At 43.4% G+C, this 24,832-nt stretch overlaps 1 protein-coding gene across 7 annotated transcripts in view; it reads right to left on the minus strand.

The window, feature by feature from the left end:
* The window catches only part of MICAL2 (microtubule associated monooxygenase, calponin and LIM domain containing 2), a 776,672-nt gene that overhangs the window by 194,404 nt on the left and 557,436 nt on the right, over positions 1–24,832 (minus strand). For all 7 annotated transcript variants that reach the window (XM_069223592.1, XM_069223590.1, XM_069223591.1 and 4 more), the window contains 3 exons: positions 24,152–24,338; positions 22,101–22,273; positions 294–368 (listed from right to left, as the gene is read on the minus strand). In XM_069223592.1, the coding sequence (XP_069079693.1) occupies positions 294–368; positions 22,101–22,273; positions 24,152–24,338 (435 nt within the window). The remainder of the gene's footprint in view (positions 1–293; positions 369–22,100; positions 22,274–24,151; positions 24,339–24,832) is intronic.

Genomic DNA, 24,832 nt, shown 5'->3' on the forward strand with positions numbered 1-24,832 from the left:
TGCTACGATAATTATATTTGCGAACAAACTTTCTCATTTTCCTCTAAGTTTCAGAGAAAAGTGTACGGTTCCAGATATAGGAACGTATCCATTTACTCGCAAAAATGTGCATATGTTAAAATCGTAAACGGAAAATAGTCAACGTGCATAGACATTTTGTTGAGTAAAACCTCTTAAGCATAAATGATAACGAAGTATCTTATTAATTAAAACATGAAAACATCTTTGCATTTTTACAACAAAAAAACAGAGAGCTCCAAAAAATGTTTCAAATTATGCAGACACGATCTTACTTGAGCGAATGATTTTCCTCCAGTTCTGTTGTATGTTAGAGGGAGAAGCTTGAAAGCTGCCAGCCCGATGTAGCGCTGATGAGAAATATAAAGAAACCGGTATTGCACAAGACATTAGTGTGCAGCAGTAGTTCGTAACATCACAAATTTCTTTTGCACAAGACCTTAGTGTACAGCAGTAGTTTGTAACATCACACATTTCTTTTAAAACTTCCTTTGTTTTGATCAGACGGAGATTACATTCAAACATACAAAACAGAACATGCATATTTATCATTTATTACTTTTCAAATATGTTATGCCACAAGCTAGCCTCTCAGAACGCTATGAAAAATGGACATTTAATCCTAGTGGGGAAGGACAGACATGGAGGGGGCTGAAAGAGCACAAGAAACAAAACAAACGTCAAAAAGTATTTATAGATGTTTTTTCTTGGTCAGGTGCTGCTTTTCGTCCTTTGGACTCTGTGGAGTATTTGAGTGAATAGAGATGAAGTTACTAACAAAACTTCTTCCTATGTGGGTGTCTTTCTGATGGGGAAGTGTAGCCTTCACAGAATCTTTTGTTGGTAATGATGGGTATGATTTGCAAAAAGAGGCACAGGATGAGGTATTTTAAAAGACACCACAGCATTGAGACACTTAGGCCCTCATTATGACTTTGGGAGTCTTTTTGTAAGACTGCCAAAGCCACGGGCGCCAGAAGATCGCCAGTGCTGGTGGTCTTCTGCCCACCATATTATGAGTACTGTTGGATTCCCGCTATATTTTGGGTGGAAATCCAGCAGTAGTCGTGCTGGCGGGCGGAGGCACAGCGGTGGTTCCACTGGCCCCGCCCAGCCAGAAGGATGCCGGGGCGCTGACGGAGGTGGAATCGCCCGTTTCCGTTCCTTGCTGGACAACCTTCTCACCGGACAAGGTAAGTCGATCGTCCAACAGAGGAGAGGGGTGGGGAGTGTTGTGTGTGCGAGGGTGTTGTCTGCGTGTGTGCATGGTTGAATGCGTGTATGAATGTTGAAGTGCATGTGTGTATGAATGCCAGTGTGTATGCGTGTGTGTGTGTATGCATGTGTGTATGCATGTATGAATGTTGAAATTAATGCGAGTATGAGTGTTAAAGTGAATGTGAGTATGAGTTTTGAAGTGTATGCGAGTATGAGTGTGGAAGTGAATGCGAATATGAGTGTTGTAGTGAATGCGAGTATGAGTGCTGTAGTGAATGTGAGTATGAGTGCTGTAGTGAATGTGAATATGAGTGTTGATGTGAATATGTGTATGGATGCATATGAGCTAATGCGTGTATGTCAGTGTTGGTGAATGAGTGTATGCAGAGTGCATGTGGGTGTCTGTGTGCACGCGCATGTATGCGGGGTGCTGTACCTGGAGGTGGTGTGGGAGCAGGGTACTGTGCTTGCTGGGGGTCCCTGTCTCCAGTAGCCTTTCCGCCAGGGTTTTTATGGCTGTGCTACCGTCGCAGAAACCCTGGTGGAAAGGTGACTCATAATACCGCCGGCAGTCTTCTGTGGACTGCCGGGTCGGAGATGCTTATCTCCGGCCCAGCGGGTCCATCGGCCCTGGGGGTCTGAGCGGGGATGTGGGGGATTGGCAGAGGCTAACCCGCCACACTCATAATGTGGCGGTCTTCACCACCAGCCTATTGGCGGTGAAACCGTCACCATGGCCCTGGCAATCAGAAGACCTCCAGGGTCATAATGAGGGCCTTAATGTTGTGTGAGATGCTACCTGTGTATGTACAGGAATGGACAAGTCAGATAATTCTGAGTATATTGTAGGACTCAGAATTATTGCTTTTTTATAACATATTTTAGAGATGGAGGCAGGCACAGTGCACATATATTTTTGCACTACAGGCTAAGTAGCAGTTGATGTTGGTGCACTCCCTGGCTGCTAATAAAACAGCAATTTTCAAGTTTCTTTTTTTTTTTGTCTCCACCTAGTGGTGGGATCCTAAGGCTGCTCACTTAAATTGCCTATGAAATCACGAGCCCTACTGGAATGGTTGGAGGAGTGCTGATGATGTTCTTCTTTTAGGGAAAAAGAAGGTAGTTTGAAGATTAGGGGATTATCTTCTGACCAGGAACGTGACCTAGGCCAGGTACGAGTTTGACAGTTTAAGGGGAAATGACACCAAGCTACGCTTGAAACAACATCATTTGTTGAAGCAATATTGGGCATAGAATATCCAGCTGCACAGCCAACTTGCATCATTATTTTCAATCAATCAATCAATCAATCAATCAATCAAAATCAGCTTTATTCAGTTTTAAGATAACAAAAAAAGCATAAAAGCACATAAAACATACAATACATCAGATTAAAAGCGTCTATAAATGCAGATAAAAATAAAACATACAATAGTGAACAAACATAATAAAAAACTCTTCTAGCTGTACAAACAGAGCTGAAACAATACATATTGACAGGGGATTATTCACCTCGAGTCTCGTAGGATACGTAGGCACTGCTGTCCCTCAGCCTTACAGCAACTTTAAAAAACCAGAGTACGCCAAAAATGATATCCCCTGAAACCATTTGTAAAAACATAACAGCCGGTCTGACTTGGGAGAAATTTGCCCTTTTCAGGATTGGAACAATATATGCCTTCCGGGCCATTTCATAAAAACTACAAACCATAGTAAAATGCAGGGTATCCTGCGGGAACCTACTGTCACAACCACAGGATGTGAGTTGGTGGTCCCTGTTTCTGCCCCCAGGATAGGCTAACAAAAAGGGCAATACATCAAATTGGAACCTGGGTAACAAAAAATGGTCATACCAACAAGAAGGTAAGGTTCTGTAGCTAGCACCATCTTTAACATAAAGGGACGTTGTGCACAAGGCCTTGCTAATGTCTGCCCTTCTCTATACATGAGCCTCTGCTTAAAAAAGTGTTATTTCACCCATTGAAAATCCGCTTTGTGTATCCCCTCTAACATACTACAGAAATTTCCCATCCCCAAGTTCTGAAAGGAGACCCTGATGTACTTAAGCCAAGGGATCTGTAGAGCATGATCGAGGGCTAAACAATCTTTTAAAATCTCCTTGCTAAGTTTAATGCCAGACATTAGCCAGATGATCAACCAAAGAATGGGAGGAGAGAAGGCCAGATTGTTCATTAAATAGACTACTCCTAATTCCTCATGTACTGAAAATATGGGGGTGCTTTGTGAAATGCAAAGGAGCCGCCTCAAAAATTATTTTCCACTGTTTGCAGCTCACCCTGGTTAACATATCCCCAAATTTTACTCCCATAGGTCACTCTAGAAATACATTTGGCACTGTAAACTTGAAGGATGGGACCAATTGGCCTGCTGTCATTTTTTCATATTAAGGAATATGCAGGGGAGGTGCCATCTCATATTGCAGCTCTTTTGAATAAATTATTTTGGGAGAATTATTTACGTATCTAGATAAAACAGGCCTTGCTAACATCCCCCCTCCTAAATAAACTTAGGGCCTCATTAATAGTTTGGCAGGCCAACGGTTGGCGCCCATCAGACCCATGGGGGAGGAGACCACTGCAAAGCTGGAGATCTAACTCCCAACCCTATTACATGTTTCCACCAGGCTGACCGGCGGAAACCTCCTTGATCGGAGGTTTCTGCCGGTCAGCCCGGTGGAAAGAGTGCAGCTGCATTGGCCTCGGCTCCTCAGGGATCCAAGGCTAATGCCGTCGCACAGAGGGTGCTCCAGCGCTCTTGGAATGCGCACTGTCTGCTGTAGCAGACAGTGCTCATTCTGAGGGTGCTGGGAAGGGGCCCCCTGCACTGCCCACACCATGGTCATGGGCAGTGCAGGGGCCCCCCTGTGGCCCCTAGCACTGCCTTTCCACCAGTGCCAGCACTGCCCTCCTGCCAGCTTTTCATGGTGGGGACCCCACCATGAAAAGGCTGGCAGAAAGGAAAGTTGTGATCAGCTCTGCCATAGCTGACAACGACTTCGACCAACACCAGTCTGTTGGGATCCATGATCCTGGTGGTGGTTCCCTGGCGGTCCGACGACCAGGATTGTAATCTGGCAGTCGAACCACCAGGAGTGCAGCAGTCTGACCGTCACCGAAAGTTTGGAGGTCGCAAGGCTGCCAAACTTGTAATAAGGCACTTATTCTTAACCCTGGAAGATCTGTCTAACTAACACCCTAGAGCAGGCATCTTGCAGACACTGCTGCAGTCTTGAAACCAGAAAGCATTTGAACATCCATTCCACACGATTCCTCCACCAGTGTTGGATGTTACTGCCCTCTATCCACTCTCAGACACACCCAGATCTGCCTAATTCTAGGTATTTGCCTGTATCTATTGAAATGCCAGAGCTTCCAGGTGTGTCCGTGTCTCCTAATTAACTTCTTGGAGCGTGTGATGTTGGTTTTGCATAGAAATAGACTCCTGGCCTGTCTAACTCCTAAAATCCTACTTCACGGCCAGTTGTGTCTTCAATCAAAAACAACCTGCTGTCTTTTGCATGAGAGCTACATTACCCCTACACCTCTTTCCATGATTTCCTTCAGTACTACTGCTGCTTTTGTGCAACTGGTATTTGATGGTTCATGGCACTGGAAAACGTGAACAGGGCAATAGTATTTGCTAGATACCAGTGGTCTCTTTCGAGCTCCATTCAGAAGACTCTTATCCTATAATGTGTTAAGGGTATGCATGTTACAACCCTATGTGTTCATGTGCAAGCAGCACTCTCACAAAAAAACGATTTGAATGGTTTCTATAATTTTTTAATACTGCATTAATTGAAATGAATGCTATTAAATCCAAATGTATGGATTTTAATCCCTATAATTCATTTAAAGAAACGATTACATCCAATGATTTTACATTGGAGGAAGTGTAAGAGTTCGACCACTTGGAAGTGAAACGAGAAGCTGTGTAAAATCAGTTTTTTTCTAGCACAAAAGAATAGTTAAATACCTGTAAATGAATTATTATACAAATATTTTAAAATATATCCGCAGTTAGGAAAGGAAAATTGTAATTCTGCAATTTTTGTATTTCTACTGTGTGATGACAACAAAGATTTTAATAGGATCAAAACACATTTAGACACTTAGGGTCTGATTCGGAGTTCAGCAGACAGGTTACTCCATCATAAACGTGGCAGAAATGTTGTCCATTGTATTATAAGTGCTATTGGCCATAATGTACTCGTAATACAGCGCTGTCTGTCACAGCTGTGATAAAATAACCCCTCCGCCAAACTCTAAATCAGGCCTTTATTGACATGCAAATGATAAATAAGAAACCCAATTTGCACACATCATCGCTTGTGTCCTATGGCTTTATCAGTACAACAGCACGTCAGTGCAGGTTGTGTGGCCATTTCAATTGTAAATGTGCTGTCTGTTGAAGTAATGTGTTCGCGACAGCAACTCTACAATGCACCACCGGGCTACATAGCACACCCTTACATCTCTCCTGCTGAAGGGGCGTGGCTCATTTGCTGCACTTGTTGGCTGTGGGGCGCTTGTATTTCTTAAGTGACGTAAGATTGATGTCAACACCCCCACTCTGGAAATTGTTCCACTACCACTGGCCTTTATTGTCCATGATTCTTGCTTTAGTTTGGTCGGCTGGTTTTCCGTGTGCCTGCTGTGTATGTTTTTTTTCCCTTGCCGTGTCTGCAAACCAACTCAGGGGTGTCATATATACTTTCTGCTGTAGTTCAACTACATGACAAAGGGGTTTATTACCATTATTAGCCCGATTAACTCTTGCATGCTCTATTGGAACTCGTTAGCATTGTGGTCATTCACGTTTGCTTTTTGTAGTATAAAATAATACATACTTGGATTGCACATTTCCAACTTGTACTGTCACTTAGTGTAGCCACTAGAGGGCACCACTGTTCAATAAGTTGCAAAGCACTGAAATAGTTTCTTGGTCGGTTTGACTGTTATTTCACCTGCTTTCACTAACGTGATGCCACCTTTCACTAACAATGTGCATTTTAATAATACACACACGGTATGGCTGTCGAACCAGATAAAATAATCCAGCACTTTTCTCGCAGTGTGAACGCCGTCGGATATTCCAAACTGCCAGTATCTGTCTGTGAAACTATGGCAGAGCATCTCTAAAATATTTGTGACACGAAACAGTTTTTCTTATTATGAGTTCTTGGCCCAGATGTGAAATTATTTTAACATGTGTCCGTGTAACACATCCAAAGAAGAGGACAATATTAAGCAGAGATAAATGGAAGCACTGTGTCCATTGACTGACCTCGTCGCATATTATACATTGTATCAATAAAACGGAACAAAAAATAAGGTGTGTTTGCTATACGATGTGTTCACACCAGGCCAGTGTGATCAACAGAGGGGCACAGCGCATAAATACAAACTGTGATTCGGGACGTTAATGTTGAGAGTATATATGTATTACCATGCAGGTACCTCTACCTTCCCTGGAAGTAACGGGAGTAGAATTTCATCATGGCTCATCGTGAGGTACGAGAAGGCCCTCCTTTCAAGGGAAAAGCTGCCGTTGAACACGTGGTTCTCGCGCTTACGAGGTAGTCCATGCACCTTGAAGCGGGAAAGATGCTTAAGCGCTCACTGCTGACCAGGGTCGGATTGGGACCAGAAATAGGACCGGGTACCTGACAAACAAAAGTGGCCCAAATACATGGACCGCAACCATTTGAGGCTTACAGCCTTTCATGAGGCACTACTTGTTACTACTAGGAGGCTACCTTGGGAGTAAAACAAAAAATGGTGTATGTATTAAGACACAACATTTGAAAGATCCTGCAGCATCTTCATAGCTGACTAGCAATGGCTTTACCTCTTTCATGTTTTTAGTGAAATGAAGAAGGTGTGCTCAAAGAGATGGCAATTGAAGAACACAATTAAAATGCCTGTGATTGCATACCAAAAGGCAAACAATGCCAAATAAAGACTTGCAGCTTTAAATTATACATTTCAGATCTTAGGTGGGGTCAGAAACTTGTTTACACATACAGAAAACAGAAACAAATACTTGGTTGCGATAAGGACCACTTACACTTCTACACTGCTGTTTACATGTGGACCATGGTTGGTATCTAGGTTTGCCTTGTTTTACAAAGTACTGTTTTAGGCATTTTGGTTCTAGGCCTTGACTGAAACGTTCACTTAATGGAATGATAATACTTTCTGGTCATCCACAAATGCAGCAGTGCTGAAGAACTTCACCCTCTCTGTCCTCCCTCAAGAAATTATGAAATTAAACAGCTGCTGGCTTCTGGCCCTTCTACTTGTCTGTGTACAAAAGGATGCTCCCAAGTCAAGCTAAAGTCAATTGAGGCAACAGACAGTGGCCAAGAGCGGGACTGGCAATGTTCACTTCTGTTCTTTTTTAGCACCACTGCCTGATGTGAAGCAAGGGTCAAGGTGCAGCCAGCACTAAAACACACTCATCGTCGCCGACACACTGAGCCTCAAAGTGAAAGATTAACCCTTTAGTGAAACAGGAGTTGACTCGGCACAGGTGGTTACATTAATTGCACTAGTCAGTAAACTTACTCAGTGATTTGGGTGTCTGTGGAAGAGGTCTGTATGTAAAGAGCAAGTCAAACGTTTGGACTCTGCCATTCATCCATTGAAGGATATTTCAAAAAGGTATCATTTTGTTCATAATCACAAAACCTACTATTTAGAAATCAGGAGACATTTCAGTTTGTGGTGTGCACTAACACTATAAGAAACAGGCGGGCTAGAAGTAGGAGAACCGGTAGACAGAACAAAGGTGGCCTCCATAATTAGCCAAGGACAACACTGAATACACCAGGAAATGTAGATTTCATTTAAATCCAGGGCTTTAAGTGCAGCAGAAAAAGTGGAGCGGGCTTCCAAAAGGTGAACGAAGCATAACTCTGAGGCCTTTCAATGAGGTGTGACATGTATGTGATTAAGGGTTTGGAACAAGCAACTTAAAATCCTGTGCTTTACACCGTGTGCCACTTGGCTAGTATTTGGGTGACTCTCCCATATCATGCGGGCGGGACCTCAAGGCCCTGTGCCGGGCTGAGTAAATCATGCACATAGTGCTGTGAAACCCTTAGAAAGGCAAAGTTCAGCTTTGGCAGCTAGGCACATGTGTATTTAGTGCATGCATAGCACCAGGCTGCCTGACCTGAACATAAATAGTGTCTGTCAGGCTGATCTTTGCTCAGCCTGATGGACACTCTCTATGTGTGTCAAAAGTTGGGCGTGTGGGGCTCATCTGCCTTTAAAGATGGGCCACAGCTGCTTCAGATTGTCTCCATCACTGCCATTCTCCCCTTCTCACCACTTGCCTCTGCAGCTCTCACTCTGTTAGACCCATAAATAGTTTTACTCCCCACATCCTTCGGAAATTATCTATCTGCACATCTCACAATATCTCTTTACTCTTCAGCACTGGCTTGTCACTCCTGCATGTGCTCTGTTTTATCTCCTCCACTTCACTATCCTCACTTTCAGACACAAACTGCCTACTCGCATGTAAACTCTATATTTACCCTTTCTTTGTTACTCCCAATATTATGACAGAGGTGTACTTTCTTCACACACTTTGCCATAGAATTGCATTTCCAATTGTCACGTGTGACCATCACTCTGCACTCTGCAGAGAGGCCAAGGTTTGGATGAACATGTTATATTTACATCCTTATGACCATCGGACTGTCCCTGTGTGGGCTTCTCACTGCCTTGTGCCTCAACCCCAGAGCTCTCAGTCATGCTATTTCATGAACACCCATAACTTGAACTCCCACGGAACATCTGCAGCCGCTCAGTTCACAACACGCACTATGCAATTCATGTGTTGCATGGAAAACACCTATAAAAGTAGAGCTGGAAAAAGCACATAGCCTTAGAGAATGCAAGGTGAAATAAAACATGAATGTAAACACTCATTCTTGAGAAATGGATCCTTGTTTTTTTCTATTACATCAAGGGGCCTGAAAATGGGGCACAGTAGTTTCACTGTCGTATGTACCCTTCTTGCAAAGAGAGTACAAACTTTGCTGCTCATAAAAGCAGTTTCTGCAGTAAGTCCTCGCTTTCATGGCCCCAGGCCGTGATGGAAGGAGGCTGGGGTGACCAGATTTTGAAAAGGAAAAAAAACAGGACAGGTCAGGCATAAAAGTAGGACTAAAGCCTTTAGTTTCACTTTTGTATCTGGCCTGTCCTCTGTGTGTACACACACACACACACATACACACACATATAAGGGAGTGGACAGCAGCAGAAGAGCAAAAAACAATAAATTACTTTTTCAATTATTTAAGACCCTAGAGCTGCATGTGAAAGGTGAGCATACCATTCACTTCTGACTCGCAGGTTGACCTGACCTTTGTCTCAAAAACTAGGACATTTATTTAAATTTAACAGTAGCGTTCACAGATTTACCTGACCTTTAACCTAAAAACCGGGACATTTATTTAAAATGAACAAAAGCGTTGGGACACCGGGGCAGTCCTCGGAAAACCGGGACTGTCCGGGGAAATCCAGGACATCTGGTCATCCTAAAGGAGGCATGCCACATGCGGTGTCTGCATGGTCCGGCTCATTGTTAATCTGTGCTTGACAATGGGCTGGCCCAATAATCGTGCACTTGGGTCCCTTTAGCTTATGAGGGACTCTAGAGGCACTATATGCAGACTCACATAAGCCCACTCACGGTTTACAATCTTGGGAAACCAGCTCACAGTTGGTTTCTGTCACTGAGCTTCAGGAATTACCCGATTGCCCACTTTCCCAATCCAACTCTGCTGCGGCCTTTAGATGTGAGCTGAAGCTTAGGGGCTTGAAATCCGACACAGGCCAGCCAACATAGCCTTTGTCATTCTTCTGTTGTTAAATCAAATATCATTAAAACAGAATGTTACTTACAGTGCTTCAAAACACAGAAACTATTGTAGTAAACGCTATATAAAAACAAGTTAACCTAATTAATATTTTATTTGAACGCAAATGTTGGTTTATTTTGCATTTTTATTTAGCACAAACATTACCCAAAGGTGCCAGAGCACTCTATAGTAGGCATATGTCATGACATGATTGTTAAAGAGGGTTCAAGAACTACCAAATACTATCAAATACTATGTTAATATAGTTATGGGGGCTCTAGAAAAATGGCAACTCATTATAGAAAAAGGAAACAAGTAATACAGTAGGTATATACATTAGTGAAAGACTTGTAAGAACCTGATGAAGTGGAGTTAGTAGTGTTCTGTTCCATGAGATGACTAAACATGCTCTCGATGGAGGGGAACTGGCTACGCTGACTTAACTAATGAATTGTTGAAGGAGGATGGCTTTCAAATCCATTTTGAAGGTCACCACTGAGGTGGTAGGGCAAAGATTTGGAGGTAGTGGTTTCCAGATTCTGGTTGCGCTACCTGAGAAGGATTGTGCCAGAAGATGTTCTTTTTTAAATGTCATGTGTACTAGCAGCAATGCATCGGCGTTTGGCAATGGTCTAGAACATCCTGGAAGCTTGAGAATAGGGCCTTTTGGTTGATGAAAGCAGACTGGTATACAATCCTGGTTTCAGTAGGCAACTAGCGGAAAGAGACCAGCATAGGTGTGAGGTGGTCATTCCTTTTTGCCCATAGACAAAGCTTTCTGCAAAATATAGGATTTATTTCAGGGGCATGAAATGGGTTTTGGGGAGACCAGTCAATATAGAGGTATAATAGTTGATTCAGTAGTGCACCAATGTAAGAGCAAGAGATTTCAGATTCCCCAGAGGAGATCCAGTTGATAGCAGTTGTTCCTGGTCATTGTAACGATTTGAGTCTGCAAGTTCAGCTTCTGGTTTAGGATGACTTCTATGGATTTGGTACTGTCAATGATGGTGGGTTTACTGTTAAGGGTGTTGAGTGTGCCCGACCAAGATTGTAATGGAAGTGTCAATTTCGAAATGGAGATGAGGTGAAATTCAGTTTAGAAGGGATAGGTGATGAGAAGCCATCTAGTTTTGAACAGAGTGTAGGGTGAAGGTGAGGTGTTGTTTGGTGGAGAGACCTTAAGTTACAGTTGTGTGTCATCAGCATTTGATGATAGAAAATCCCTGTATTCTTAAGGTGGCTCGATGTACAGGTTAATAGGGTTGAGGCAAGGATGGACCGCTGAGGAGCCATTGCTCAACTGCCATCAGTGTTGAGAGACGTTCCTCAATTTCTATCCTCTGCAACCTCCAAATGAGGAATGATTGGAATCATTTATGACCCTACCATCAATGCTCATTTGATTTTTGTGCTTGTCTAGGAGTGTGTGGTAGGTGATTGTGGCAGAGTTATATAAAGACACAATAGAACAGGAAGATAAGCTCTCACCCAGAGCATAGAAAAAACAGGACTAAATTGTTAGTTAGTCTGTGAACCTAAATTGCATTCTGATGTACTTGTGATGTAGTTTCAGACTGGAAAATAAAACTACATTTTTACTAAAAGGATTCTGGTGGCTATGAATTTTTGTAGAACTTACTGTTCCTTTGGTTTGGCCATTCTAGAAGAGACGGCAGATGATCGAGCAAGAAAGAATGGAGATGTCATAGATGAACTGGTCAAAACATACACTAGAAGGGACTTCACCCCCACCTGGATCACTAGCTTGTTTATAATACTGATGAAGGCCTAGTATAGTTTATCTTTAAAAAAGTATTTCATTTGAAAGAAATCCATGTAGCTGAAAGTTGGAAGCTTTATTTGTGTTTCTGTACTTCACCAATGCATCAACCTGAGGGCTGAAAGGTTATTTGGGACTCATTAGGGTTCTACTTGTGACCACAAGTTTACAACTGGGGTCATATTACATACAGTGTCCCTGGGCATACAACGGGCATGTGCTTCTGTTTCCTGCTGTCCTAGGGCTAGCACTTTGTCTTTAAAATGGTACACTGTCCCTGTTTATGCAGCACACTTTGTTAAAGATGAACTGCAAACAAAGAATGACCTGGATGGCTGCTGAGTACTTAACAAGGTGAATTATTTTATTGGCAGACCTGTGTTTTCCCAGCTATTGAGATGCAAATCTGAGGCATTTTATACCCTTTTTTCATCATCTCATGGAGCTTCACTGGCTCCTGATACATACACACCCTCATTTGAAACTCCTTACACACGCATTCAAGGCACTACATAACTTAGGCCCTACCTACCTGAACAGTCACCCCTCCTTCCACCAACCACTCGGACCCCTCTGCTCTGTAGGACTCCTACTCGCATATCCTATACATACACAGACACAGATCAGCAGGGTGGTCATTCTCTTACAATGCTCCTAATGTGTGGAATGGCCACACTAGAGCCCCCCCATACCTTCTTCGACTCTGCAAGAAGCATAAGACCTTGCTTTTCAATTAACCACCCTACCATAGGCAGGGCTAGGCACACAAAGTAAGCAATTATTTACAGTATTACTGATGCTACTGATGATCTTAATGGTGATTTGATATGCAAAGTCACCAAAGATATCATTGTTTTCTGACAACTACTATTTCTGATGTCACCAGTGTACAAAGGAACTAAATGTTGCCGTAATTCCACTGGCTAACAATACAAATGCTCATTGGCCTCAATTGTGGACGGATTCCTGCAGTGTCCGTTTCAATAACAGAAGTCTTGGCAGTTTAAACTGTACCACTACATGATTAGCATATATTTACTATAAAATACATGGGATCAGTATCCCCTGTACATTTGTACCCCTGTACCCCTGCACGTCTGATGTCACAATGCCTGCTGCAAGAGCCAGCAGCCAAGGTGAAAGGCAGGTCACGGAGCATAATTTGAGCAGCTGATTTAAGAAACAATAACAGAATGTTGCTTTTCTTTCTTCTGCCCTATTTTAATAGCTTACAATGACAAGCAGAGTGAATATGTTTATTTTCTGTACTCTTTAAATAGAGAAAAAGTAGAATCTTTCAGCAAAGGTGATGGTGTGACCATTTATTAAATGGAATAACGTACCTCTGGTGTACATGATGAGGATATTGCAAGTCACCTCAGAGTTCCATAACCTTATAAAGGAACTTGACATTTGGCCTTATTCCTCTGTATGATTAGGGAATTCTTCATTGACTTGCAATACCCTAAAAATGTTCTGCAGGGGGTACTTTAACCCTTACATATTTTCCAGAAAGAAAAGTATAGAAATCATCTGTTAAAATAGAAGCAATGACTGATAATTTATTCACATGCTAGAAATAGGTGATACGTAAATCCGAATTTCCTAGCAGCAAAAAACAAAAGGATCTTAATGAATTAGGGATACACTAATAGTCCATTACCACAATAACAGTTTAATAGATGTCGTCTTATCCTCCAGCAGTAAGGGCATGTTCATTAATAGAACTCTTGTGAAATGATACCTTTCTGCTGGCCAGCTTGCTCTTTCTTTTTTGCTCTAAATGCATGTTAGCCTTTTGGGCCTCCCGACATGTTGCGTTTTAATTTAACAAAACCAACTGTATCAGATTAAATATGGCGAACGATTCTATGTCACAGGTCAGCAGTTTTCATTTTCCAATGGAGTTTTTCTACAAGTCTCAGACACTTGTTCCACACTGGCCGCCGGCCTAAGAACATCTTCTTCTTGGCCGCTTGCATCATTCCTACAACTGACACTGTGGACAGCCTCACACGCCTACATGCTGATATTCAATAAGTTTCAAGGTTTTTTATTTATTTATGTAGGTTGACTCTAGTAAGCAAACTAAATTCATGATTTCCAAACTTTGAGTGCTTGCAGTTTTTTTTTACGAACTGCAACGTCACTAACTTCACGGAGCCAACTGACAGCCACTGTGGAGTCTTACAAGCGTTACAAATGTTAGTGCCCCTATTTTGAAAGACCCACTGTGACTTTTGATATAAATAGAATGTGCGGATTAGCCATCCTTCCCGGCACATCCAATATGTTGACATGGGGGATCTTGATAGACACACAGGCAGGGCGAGCTATGCCTGGGGTCTGGTAAGTGGAGGGGGCTTGTAGAAAAACGAAACAAGAGGCTATATTACGTATACACGTCACACACCAATGTCCTAGAGTATTCACTGTGTAGTAAAATAACGAGGCATGCCTCGTGTTTCTTAGGGGGGCCTTGGTCATACACTGTATGCAATAGATATCACTACCTCTTTTTAGCCGCCAATTCGGTTGGTCTGAAAAAGAGACGCACAACCATACCTGTCCCATCTGAGCACCAGTACTAGCAATTTTATTGTCCTTTGCTGATTTCGAATTAAATTGCTTTTATTGTGATTTCATTTACGTTACATATAACGCTTCTTATTTATTTATGACAGGTTGTTATTGCTTTCTATGGGTACTAACACTCAAAGTCAAACATTGTTGGGTTATTGATTACAATAGTCTAGAAAGCCCTATATACTAGGTAACTATTGTTTACATATTAGTGACTATGTATCTAAGTGATGTGTCTACCTTCATCCCAGAACAGGATTGAAGCAGTAGGAGATGGTATGAGAACACAAAGCACACATGCACACAGACCTGCCACAGTAAAAGACAATGGTAGGGAACATTTACATATATGTTAGCTGATCTATGTGAAGAGATCAAACATTAGCCCATCATGTCAATTCTTGCACAAAAAGAAATGTACATTACACAAAGAAAAAAAGAGAATAGTTCTCATTATAATGATGACTATGTATGTGAAAAAGCTCCTCTGACGCAATAATGTTTGATAATAGGCCTGCAGCTGCAAGATGTGTGCACATCCTGACAAGGAAGGGGCAGAGGGTCTGCTCAGAAAACTAAAATGCACGAACCCTTCAAATGCTGTTAGGCATTGAGCACTAGTGACTGAAACAAATCCCGCCCCTATTTCAAAAAATGAAATATCAGCATTAATGGATTGAACACATAAATAATGCATAATGTTAAATATGTGCCTCAAACATACTTTAGAAAGATTTTAGAGAGCAAAATTTGAATGCGCTCTACTACAAATGAACATGAACGCCTCAAACATAAATAGGTAATACATTTATCAGCAAATGGATCATAATTTGATAACAGGGAATCCATTCAGCAATTACAATGACACTATTCAACTGAAGATTACCTCGTTTTCTCAAAGTGTAGAATCATGAACCTAGTCAAACCTAAATTCAGTGAGATCTGGAAGGAACGGGGCAGCAAGGAGTTATGGTAATCTCTTTCATCAGTAAAACAGTACAAAACCCAGGGAATCACCATCAGCTAGCCCCTGCTCACACCCTTGGTAGCTTGGCATGAGCAGCAGGCTTAACTTCAGAGTGCTAGGTGTAAAGTATTTGTACCAACACACACAATAATTCAATGTAAACACTACAAAGTGACACAACACAGGTTTAGACAAATAGAAAATACTTCTCTAAACAAAACAAGACCAAAACGATAAAACTCCACAATACACAAGTCAAGTTATCAATTAAACACCAAAAAGAGTCTTCATGTAATTTTAAACACAACACTAACACTGTTAACATGGAAATGTACCTGGGTGCGTCAAAAATAACCCCGCATGGGCGAGTGTGTGTCAAAAAGGGCTTGCGAGGCGTCAATACCAAACATGAGCAAGACCGTGCGTTGTTTCTCCTTCAGTCGAGTAGGTGTGCATCATTTCTTCTCTCCGCAGGAGAGTGATGCATCGATTCGAACCACACTCTCTGGTCCGGGCAGGCCTTGCGTCATTTTTACACGCACAGTGATGTTTGCGTCGGAAATCCTGCCGCACGATGATCCAAAAACCATGCAGCATGGATTGCGATTTCACCAGCCTTTGTCAGCGATGCTGCGCATCGTATCTCCAGCCCCGTGCATTGATCTTCCAGCCGTGCTGCAGGTGAGCGTTGATTTTCAGCCGCGAAGCTGGCGGCGCATCGATTTTTCAGCTGCGGATCGGAGTTGCTTCGATCTTTTCCCCGCAGGGCGGTCGGTGCGTGGATTTCTCACTCTTGGGCTGCTAGCTTCTCCTTTTAGGGTCCCAGGAACTGGATGGGCACCACTTGGCAGAGTAGGAGTCTCAGCGGAGGCTCCAGGTGCTGGCAGAGAGAAGTCTTTACTGTCCCTGAGACTTCAAATAACAGGAGGAAAGCTCTAAATCAAGCCCTTGGAGAGTTCTTCACAAGAAGGAAGGCACACAAAGTCCAGTCTTTGTCCTCTAGCACAGGCAGAAGCAGCAACTGCAGGATAGCTCCACAAAGCACAGTCCCAGGCAGGAAAGCTCTTCTTCCTCAGTTCTTCAGCTCTTCTCCAGGCAGAGGTTTCTCTTGGTTTCCAGAAGTGTTCTAAAGTCTGTGGTTTTGGGTGCCCTTCTTATATCCATTTTGCCCTTTGAAGTAGGCTTACTTCAAAGGAAAGTCTCTCTTGTTTGTGAAATCCTGACTTACCCAGGCCAGGCCCCAGACACACACCAGGGGGTTGGACACTGCATTGTGTGAGGGCAGGCTCAGCCCTTTCAGGTGTGAGTGACCACTCCTCCCCTCCCTCTTAGCACAGATGGCTCATCAGGATATGCAGGCTACACCCCAGCTCCCTTCGTGTCACTGTCTAGTGAGAAGTGCAACCAGCCCAACTGTCAAACTGACCCAGACAGGGGATCCACAAACAGGCAGAGTCACAGAAATGGTGTAAGCAAGAAAATGCTCACTTTCTAAAAGTCGCATTTCCAAACACACAATCTTAAAATCAACTTCACTAAAAGATGTATTTTTAAATTGTGAGCTCAGAGACCCCAAAAACCACATGTCTATCCGCTCCCAAAGGGAATCTACACTTTATTCATATTTAAAGGTAGCCCCTGTGTTAACCTATGAGACAGACATGCCTTGCACCAGCGAAAACCAAATATAGCAGTACTTCACTGTTAGGACATATAAAACACATTACTATATGTCCTACCTTAACCATACACTGCACCCTACCCTTGGGGATACCTAGGGTCTGCCTTAGGAGTGTCTTACATTTACGAAAAGGGAAGGTTTAGGCCTGGCAAGTGGGTACACTTGCCAAGTCGAATTTACAGTTTAAAACTGCACCCACAGACACTGCAGTGGCAGGTCTGAGCCATGTTTACAGAGCTACTAAGGAGGGTGGCACAACCAGTGCTGCAGGCCCATTAGTAGCATTTGATTTACAGGCCCTGGGCACCAATAGTGCACTGTACCAGTAAATCAAATATGACAATCATGGATGAACCAATTACATACACATTTTGTATTGCACTTGAGCACTGGTTAGCAGGGGTAAAGTGCCCAGAGTAACAAAAACAGCAAAAACAGAGTCCAGCACACATCAACAACCTGGGAAACAGAGGTAAAAAGCTAAGGGAGACCACGCCAAGGATGAAAAGTCTAACACGTGTCCCCCCAGCTGAAAGTGGGGAGCAACTACCGAACCTCATGGGGGTTCTCATCACTAAGGAAGAAGAATCTGGACAGACCATCAGCATTGGCATGTTCTGTACCAGGGCGGTGTTCAATTGTAAAGTCCACCCCCTTTAGGGAAACAGACCACCTCAACAGCTTTGGATTCTCACTTCTCATCTGCATTAACCATCTGAGGGGCCTGTGGTCGGTTTGAACCCGGAAGTGAATCCCAAACACGTAGGGTCTTAGCTTCTTCAGTGCCCAGACCACAGCAAACGCTTCAAGTTCTATGGCACTCCACCTACGTTCCCTGGGAAGTAACCTCCTGCTAATGAAGGCTACGGGTTGATCTAGGCCCTCTTCATTAAGCTGTGAGAGTACTGCTCCAAATCCATGCTCTGAGGCGTCTGTTTGCACAACAAACTCCTTGGAGTAGTCAGGTGCTTTCAGCACAGGTGCTGTGCACATGGCAGCCTTCAGGGCATCAAAAGCGGTCTGGCAAGCCTCTGTCCAGATCACCTTCCTTGGTTGTTTCTTAGATGTCAACTCGGTAAAGGGGGTCACAATGGTACCATAGCCCATGACAAACGTCCTGTAATAGCCAGTGAGGCCTAAAAAGACCCTCACCTCAGTCTGGGTCTTGGGAGGCTCCCAAGCCAGAATGGTGTCAATTCTTGGCTGTAGGGGTGCCCCCTAGTGATACAGCTGTTGCAGATGTTCCTCCCATATGAAACTAAACACAGCAATGTCATCCAGGTAGGCAGCACTGAACTCATCCAACCCAGACAACACATGGTTGACCAACCTCTGGAAGGTGGCAGGGGCATTCTTCATCCCAAATGGCATCTCTTTAAATTGAAAGTGTCCATCTGGGGAAGAAAATGCTGACCTCTCCTTGGCCCCCTCTGTCAAGGCAATCTGACAGTACCGAGACGTTAAGTCAAACGTATTGAGCAGCTCCCAACCGGTCAATGAGCTCATCAGCTTGGGGGATGGGGTGTGCGTCAGTCTTGCTGACCGCATTGAGTCCCCGGTAGTCCACACAGAACCTGAGTTCTGGAGTGGCACCAGGAGCAGCAGGCTTGGGGACCAATACCACTGGGCTGGCCCAAGGACTGCTGGAATGCTCAATAACCCCTAGGGTTAACATTTTGGATACTTCATCCTTAATGCAAGCCCTGACCCTGTCAGTCACTCTGTAAACTTTCTGTTTAATGGGTGGACTGTCCCCAGTGTCCACATCAAGGGCGCACAGGTGTGTAACCCCTGGGATCGGGGAAAACAGTGAGGCGAACTGTCCCAACAACTGGCGACAGTCCCTCTGTTGCTCTTCAGTCAGGGAGGGGGAGAGGATCACTCCCTCCACAGACCCATCTTTCTCTCCTGCAGACAGGAGGTCAGGAAGAGCCTCACTCTCCTCCTCCACCCCATCATCTGTTGCAAGGAGCATGGACAGTTAAGTCCACTCAAAGTGTGGCTTGAAGCGGTTGACATGCAGGACCTATAAAGGGTTCGTTGGGGACTGCAAGTCTACCAGGTAGGTGACTTCACTCTTGCACTCTACCACCTCAAATTGCTCAGTCCACTTGTCCTGGAGTACCCTAGGCTCCACTGGTGCCATCACCCACACTTTTTGTCCAGGTTGAGACTCGACCAGAGTGGCATTCTGGTCATACCAGTGTTTCATGTCCTCCTGGCTTGCTTCCAGGTGCGAAACTGCTGAAGTGGGCAGTCTGGTTTCTCAGAGCCAGCATGTATCTGAATACATCCTGGGGGGGTTTACTAGGAGCTTTTTCCAAAGCCTCCTTGACCAGACTTAAAGGTCCTCTAACATGGTGGCCATAAATCAGCTCAAAGGGACTAAACCCAAGTCCCTTTTGAGGTACCTCCCTTTAAGCAGAAGGCATGGCAAGAAGACGTCCCACTTCCGCCTCAAGGGCTCTGACAGGCCCATAATCATGCCTTTCAAGGTGCGGTTGAATCTCTCAACCAGACAATCACTTTGGAGGTGGAAAGGGGTGGTGAACCTGTAGTTTACCCCACACTCCTTTCACAGAGACTTCATACACGTGGATATAAAGTTGGTACCCCTATCAGATACCACTTCCCTGGGGAACACCATGTGGTTAAAAAACCCCATCAGAGCACGACCCACCACAGGGGAAGTGATTGACCTCAGAGGAATGGCTTCTGGGTACCGGGTGGCATGGTCCACCAAGACCAGGATGAACCTGTTGCCCATGGCTGTCTTGGGATCCAGAGGCCCCACAATGTCAAACACTACCCTCTGAAAGAGATTACTGACAACAGGTAAAGGTTGGAGGGGAGCCTTACATTTCCCCCTACTCTTGCCACTTGCCTGACAAGTTTGGTAAGACCTGCAATGTGCATCTGAGTACCTGCGCATTAGGGGCCAGTAAAAGTGGGTGACAAGCCTCTCAAAGGTATTGTCCTGCCCCAAATGTCCAGCTGAAGGCACATCATGAGCCAACCCCAGTAGGAAGACCCTGAAGCACTGGGGTACCACCAGCACAAGGGCTGACCCAGGCTCAGGAACCTTAGGCCCCCTATACAGGAGGTCATCCTCCCAGTAGATCAGGTGAGATCCTGGCTCCTTGCCAGCCGCCTGGTCAGCAGCCTGCTGCTGCAAACCCTCCAGAGTAGGGCATGTTTTCTGTGCTGCACAGAATGCTTCCCTGGTGGGTCCCCCTTCATGCTGCCACTGCGACAGCTCAGGGACCTCCCCCAGTTCAGCCACCTGTTTCCCTGAGGGCTCCAGGGCGTCACCCTCAGGCTCCGCCTCCTCCCGGACCGTGGGAATTTCTGGTGCCAATGTCCCGCGCTCCTTGCTCTTCCTCTTTTTGGCAGTTTCAGGCTCCAGGGGCTCTTGACCACCCTGACGGGCTGCCATTGACCGGGTGGATATGCATACCCAAGTCAAATTTACAGTTTAAAACTGCACAAAGAGACATTGCAGTGGCAGGTCTGATACATGATTACAGGGCTACTAATGTGGGTGCACAACTAGTGCTGCAGGCCCACTAGTAGCATTTGATTTACAGGCCCTGGTCCCCTCTAGTGTACTTTACTAGGGACTTACTAGTAAATCAAATATGCCAATCATGGAGAAAACAATCAACAATATAATATACACAGAGAGCATATGCACTTTAGCACTGGTTAGCAGTGGTAAAATGCTCAGAGTTCTAAAGCCAACAAAAACAGGTCAGAAAAAATAGGAGGAAGGAGGCAAAAAAAGATTGGGGATGACCCTGCAAAAGGGCAAAATCCAACAGTAAGGATACAGCAACCTTTGATTAGATACCTTTGAAAGACACAAAATGCAAGGAATAATTAATCCAAAACTACGCAGTCGCAGGCTTTTACAAATCAGTGAGGAGATTTGTGACCTATAAAGCATCTGACTGACTTACAATGTCCTTAGAATGTACTAAATGGGAGCACTCTGTTCTACAGACATCAAAAATACTAGTAGCATGCTGTTTTTCAAGTAGTAACAAGGTGTATTAAGAGTAGGTGAAGACTGCAGTTTTCCGAAAAATGTCTTTTGTTTTGAAATTACAGCAGTGTAGAAGTTAATATAGACCCTAGTTATGTTGCCTCATTTTTTTTTACAGCCTAATAGAACAACAAGAAACATTCTAGCGAACATGTGAAATTGTGAGCTGTATTTAAAGAAATCATATAGTTCTGACATGCCAACTGTCTGATTCCCACTGCTTAATTTGAGTCAGTGGCTGTCAGTGGCGACTAGATTCACTCATTTGTGGAGAAGGCATTTCATTTTCCTTATCAGACAATGACCATGAGCAAGAAAGGTAACACACATACAGGAAAGAAGGCTGAAACGAAAGTCTAAAAAACGGTTGCAAATGGAGAAATCAGGAACCTGCATCAGTGAGATAAAGGGGCGGGAAGTGTCTGGCAGCTGATTAAAGAGACCGGAAGTGGATTCAGGACTTCACAGCCTTGGTTTTCGGGGAACTGACATTTACTAGCGCCGACTTCTGAGCAATGCTTGCGGCACCTGGCACTCAATAATTTACAAATTAAGCACTGCTTCTTTCTTTATGTTTAGGCAGTTATGTTATAATAGTAAATAGATTGTGCGAATGGAGAGAATACATTAATTACTGGCATTATAGTAAGCATATTCTTGAATCAGCCCTCAATCAGAAGAAACTCTGATAGAAAGTTTTTAAGCCACAGAAAATAATTGATATTGAGGATTGCTTAAAAGCAGCGAGACACTTCCAAATTCTGTGGAATCTGAGCTGGATGAAAATCAAGTATGGCTCACAGTATGGTTGAGGACTGGCAGACATGATTGGGATACACTGGTAAGAAAGAAATGGCGTTAAAATACTTTACACCAATAGAAAATCCACAGACAAACGTCACTTACCATCAATAGCTTTGGACGCTATACTGCCATCATCTTGCATTTTTTTACTTTGGTCTACAGAAAAATGTCTTCTTATAGGACTTCTGGTTAACTTTTGTTCAGGCGGATTATCCCAGTTTTCATTAGACTCAGAATTTGAAATATATCCACATACGTCAGATTCCATTTCTGAACTACAAAAGCAAATATAAGAAATTGATATAATTAACAAGGGATCCAAATTAAAATAATTACAAAGATGCTCACACGCTCGATTGCATTAAATTATTAATTATCATATTTGGGCAATGACATACATTATATACATTTCATTTATTTTGATGCCTATGGTATGTGACCTTAATGGCAGCTGTGAGAAAATGCCCCCTTTGCATAGTCACGCCCATTTGTTTTTCTGAATTTAATTGGTAGTAATTAGACGCAGCGCACTGGAGCACTGCTGTCCAGTGCACAGTTATGTGCCCTCACCCCTAAAACATGTCGCAATTGGTTAACACCTAATAGGCATGCTCAGCTTTCTTAAGTCCATAGTATATGGCGTCCAAAAATATCCATTGCATGGAAAGTTAAATTTCACCCATAAAATACAGCACTACTGTGCCATCCACTGGAGTGACAAGCCAAACATGAATCCAGGCCTAAAACTATAACCTGGCTGCTGAAGTTTCAAACCTGCAGCCCGACCAGTAAAAATAAACCTTTTTGAGTGTAGAAAAAGTTTCCTTTTAGCCAACCCCTGAGAAGGCATTGCAGCCCACAAGGTAGGGTGCATGGTATTTATAAGCATGTCATACGGAATTTTAATGGTAACATGCCCTTACAGTAACTAGCATCCAAAAACTATTTTCACTGCAGTAAAGCTTGCTGGCCCATAAAGAAACACTGGGAAGCAATATTAAATAATAATTATGCTACCCTGGGATTGGGACCAGCTATAAATATGATTAAACCACTATTTTAATATTTGTTAAAAGCCCAGCTCAATGGTGAAGTAAGATTTTAAATATGTGTTAAGGAAAACGTCAACAGATCAACGAAGAAGGGCCACATACATCTTCCATTACCCCGAACTGGCCCGAGCAGTAAGTTCCCCTTCTGAAATCTATAGTGGTCCACCACCAACTTATAAATCCTGTGGTAGGCTCCACCCACCAATTTGGAAATGAGAGGGCCAAGGGCAAGGTGGAGAATGACACAAAGTGCTTTTGATGGAGGATACCAGTAGTAGGTCAGCCTACTCCTGCTTGCAAATTAAGCACACACACAATCTTTCTATGTAACACACATTGACTTGATATCCAAGGGATTGTATGCTCACTAATAAGACTACCAAACACCATCTGCCTACAGCATCCTTTTTGCACCTTCAAAATGGCTGCTAAGTTGCATGATATGATGTGGTTTCCATGTCACCGTAATAGCAGCCATTTTGAAAGTACAGAAAACAATATTTTTGATACTTTCAAGTTGGCTACTGCATTTCATGGCGTAAGAGGATGATCCAATGCACATTGCAGAAAGGAACGGCCATACTGAAAGTATAGAAAGTAGTATATTCTTTACTTTTAGCAAGGTTAGTGGGGCATTGATAAAACCAATTATGCTGCATGCATGGCAAAGCGAGATTGAATGAGTTTGCCAGTGATAGTTTTAGATCGTGTCACAAGACGTCTTGTGATACATTTCATTAGCTGGCCCATAAGAAAATAGTTTGTATGCATTCATCCATTTTTACAATGCTGAAAATTAATTAGACGTGTTCAATGGACAATCGTACAGTCATTCATCTACTAACATTCAAAAGCATAAGATCTCTTACTACTGATGTGGTCTGGAAGCCAACAGAAATGTCAGAAAACTGTTTTACATATTTATGCCCTGTTCCAAACCACCAAAAAGTCTATTATTTGCTATCCAGCATCCTAAACAGACCTGTCTTTATTGCTTGCAAGTTAAATGTGACACATAGTTTTAGATTTTTGCAAGTGATCCTTTTAGTTACGATGCGGTAGCTTCTGGGCCACTCTTGTGTATGATATTAATAACAGTACCTGCTCCCATCAGTAGTCACCATGACCCGAACTGCCAGCAGGTTGTGATCTGTCATTTCTTCCTCAGGAATAATTTTGACAGATGCCCACTCTGAAGACACTGATGAACACATGTTCTCATTGGACTGAGATACATTTCTGAATTTTTTGGGCGAGGTTGCTTCATCCAGCGACTGGACTAATATGCCTAAAACAGAAAGAAAATGGCATGTACTTTATATCATAAAATGTGTCAGCTGCGCTTTGCATTACAGAGAAAAGGGATTATTTAGAGTGTGGAGATACAAGAGATCTCCCAAAAATTGGGAGGGGATCTAGCCGCCTTATTTTGGGTGTACAACCACGAAACCATGCAAATATGGCACCTTACTGTAAATACCCCCAGAGTACCTCCAGGAGTATAAAGCTGCCATTTCACAGGGGTCTCTGTTTAATCAATAAACATTATTGTAACAATCAGTTTGTGAGAAATTTCTGAAGCTGAAATTCTTTGAGCAATCTCCGGATCTTCGGTTGGCTTATTTGCACATTTTAGAAGCACTGACTACGCACTACATTAAAATGCTAGAAAGATCATCTAAAAAATGGAAAGATCCTTGTCTCTTTTTTGGGTTTGGGCTGATATTTTGCACAAAGCTACCTTACAGTGGCACCCAGGCACTAGAGGGCTATTCACAAAGG

The sequence above is a fragment of the Pleurodeles waltl genome, chromosome 3_1 (genome assembly GCF_031143425.1).
Source record: "Pleurodeles waltl isolate 20211129_DDA chromosome 3_1, aPleWal1.hap1.20221129, whole genome shotgun sequence".
NCBI lineage: Eukaryota > Metazoa > Chordata > Amphibia > Caudata > Salamandridae > Pleurodeles > Pleurodeles waltl.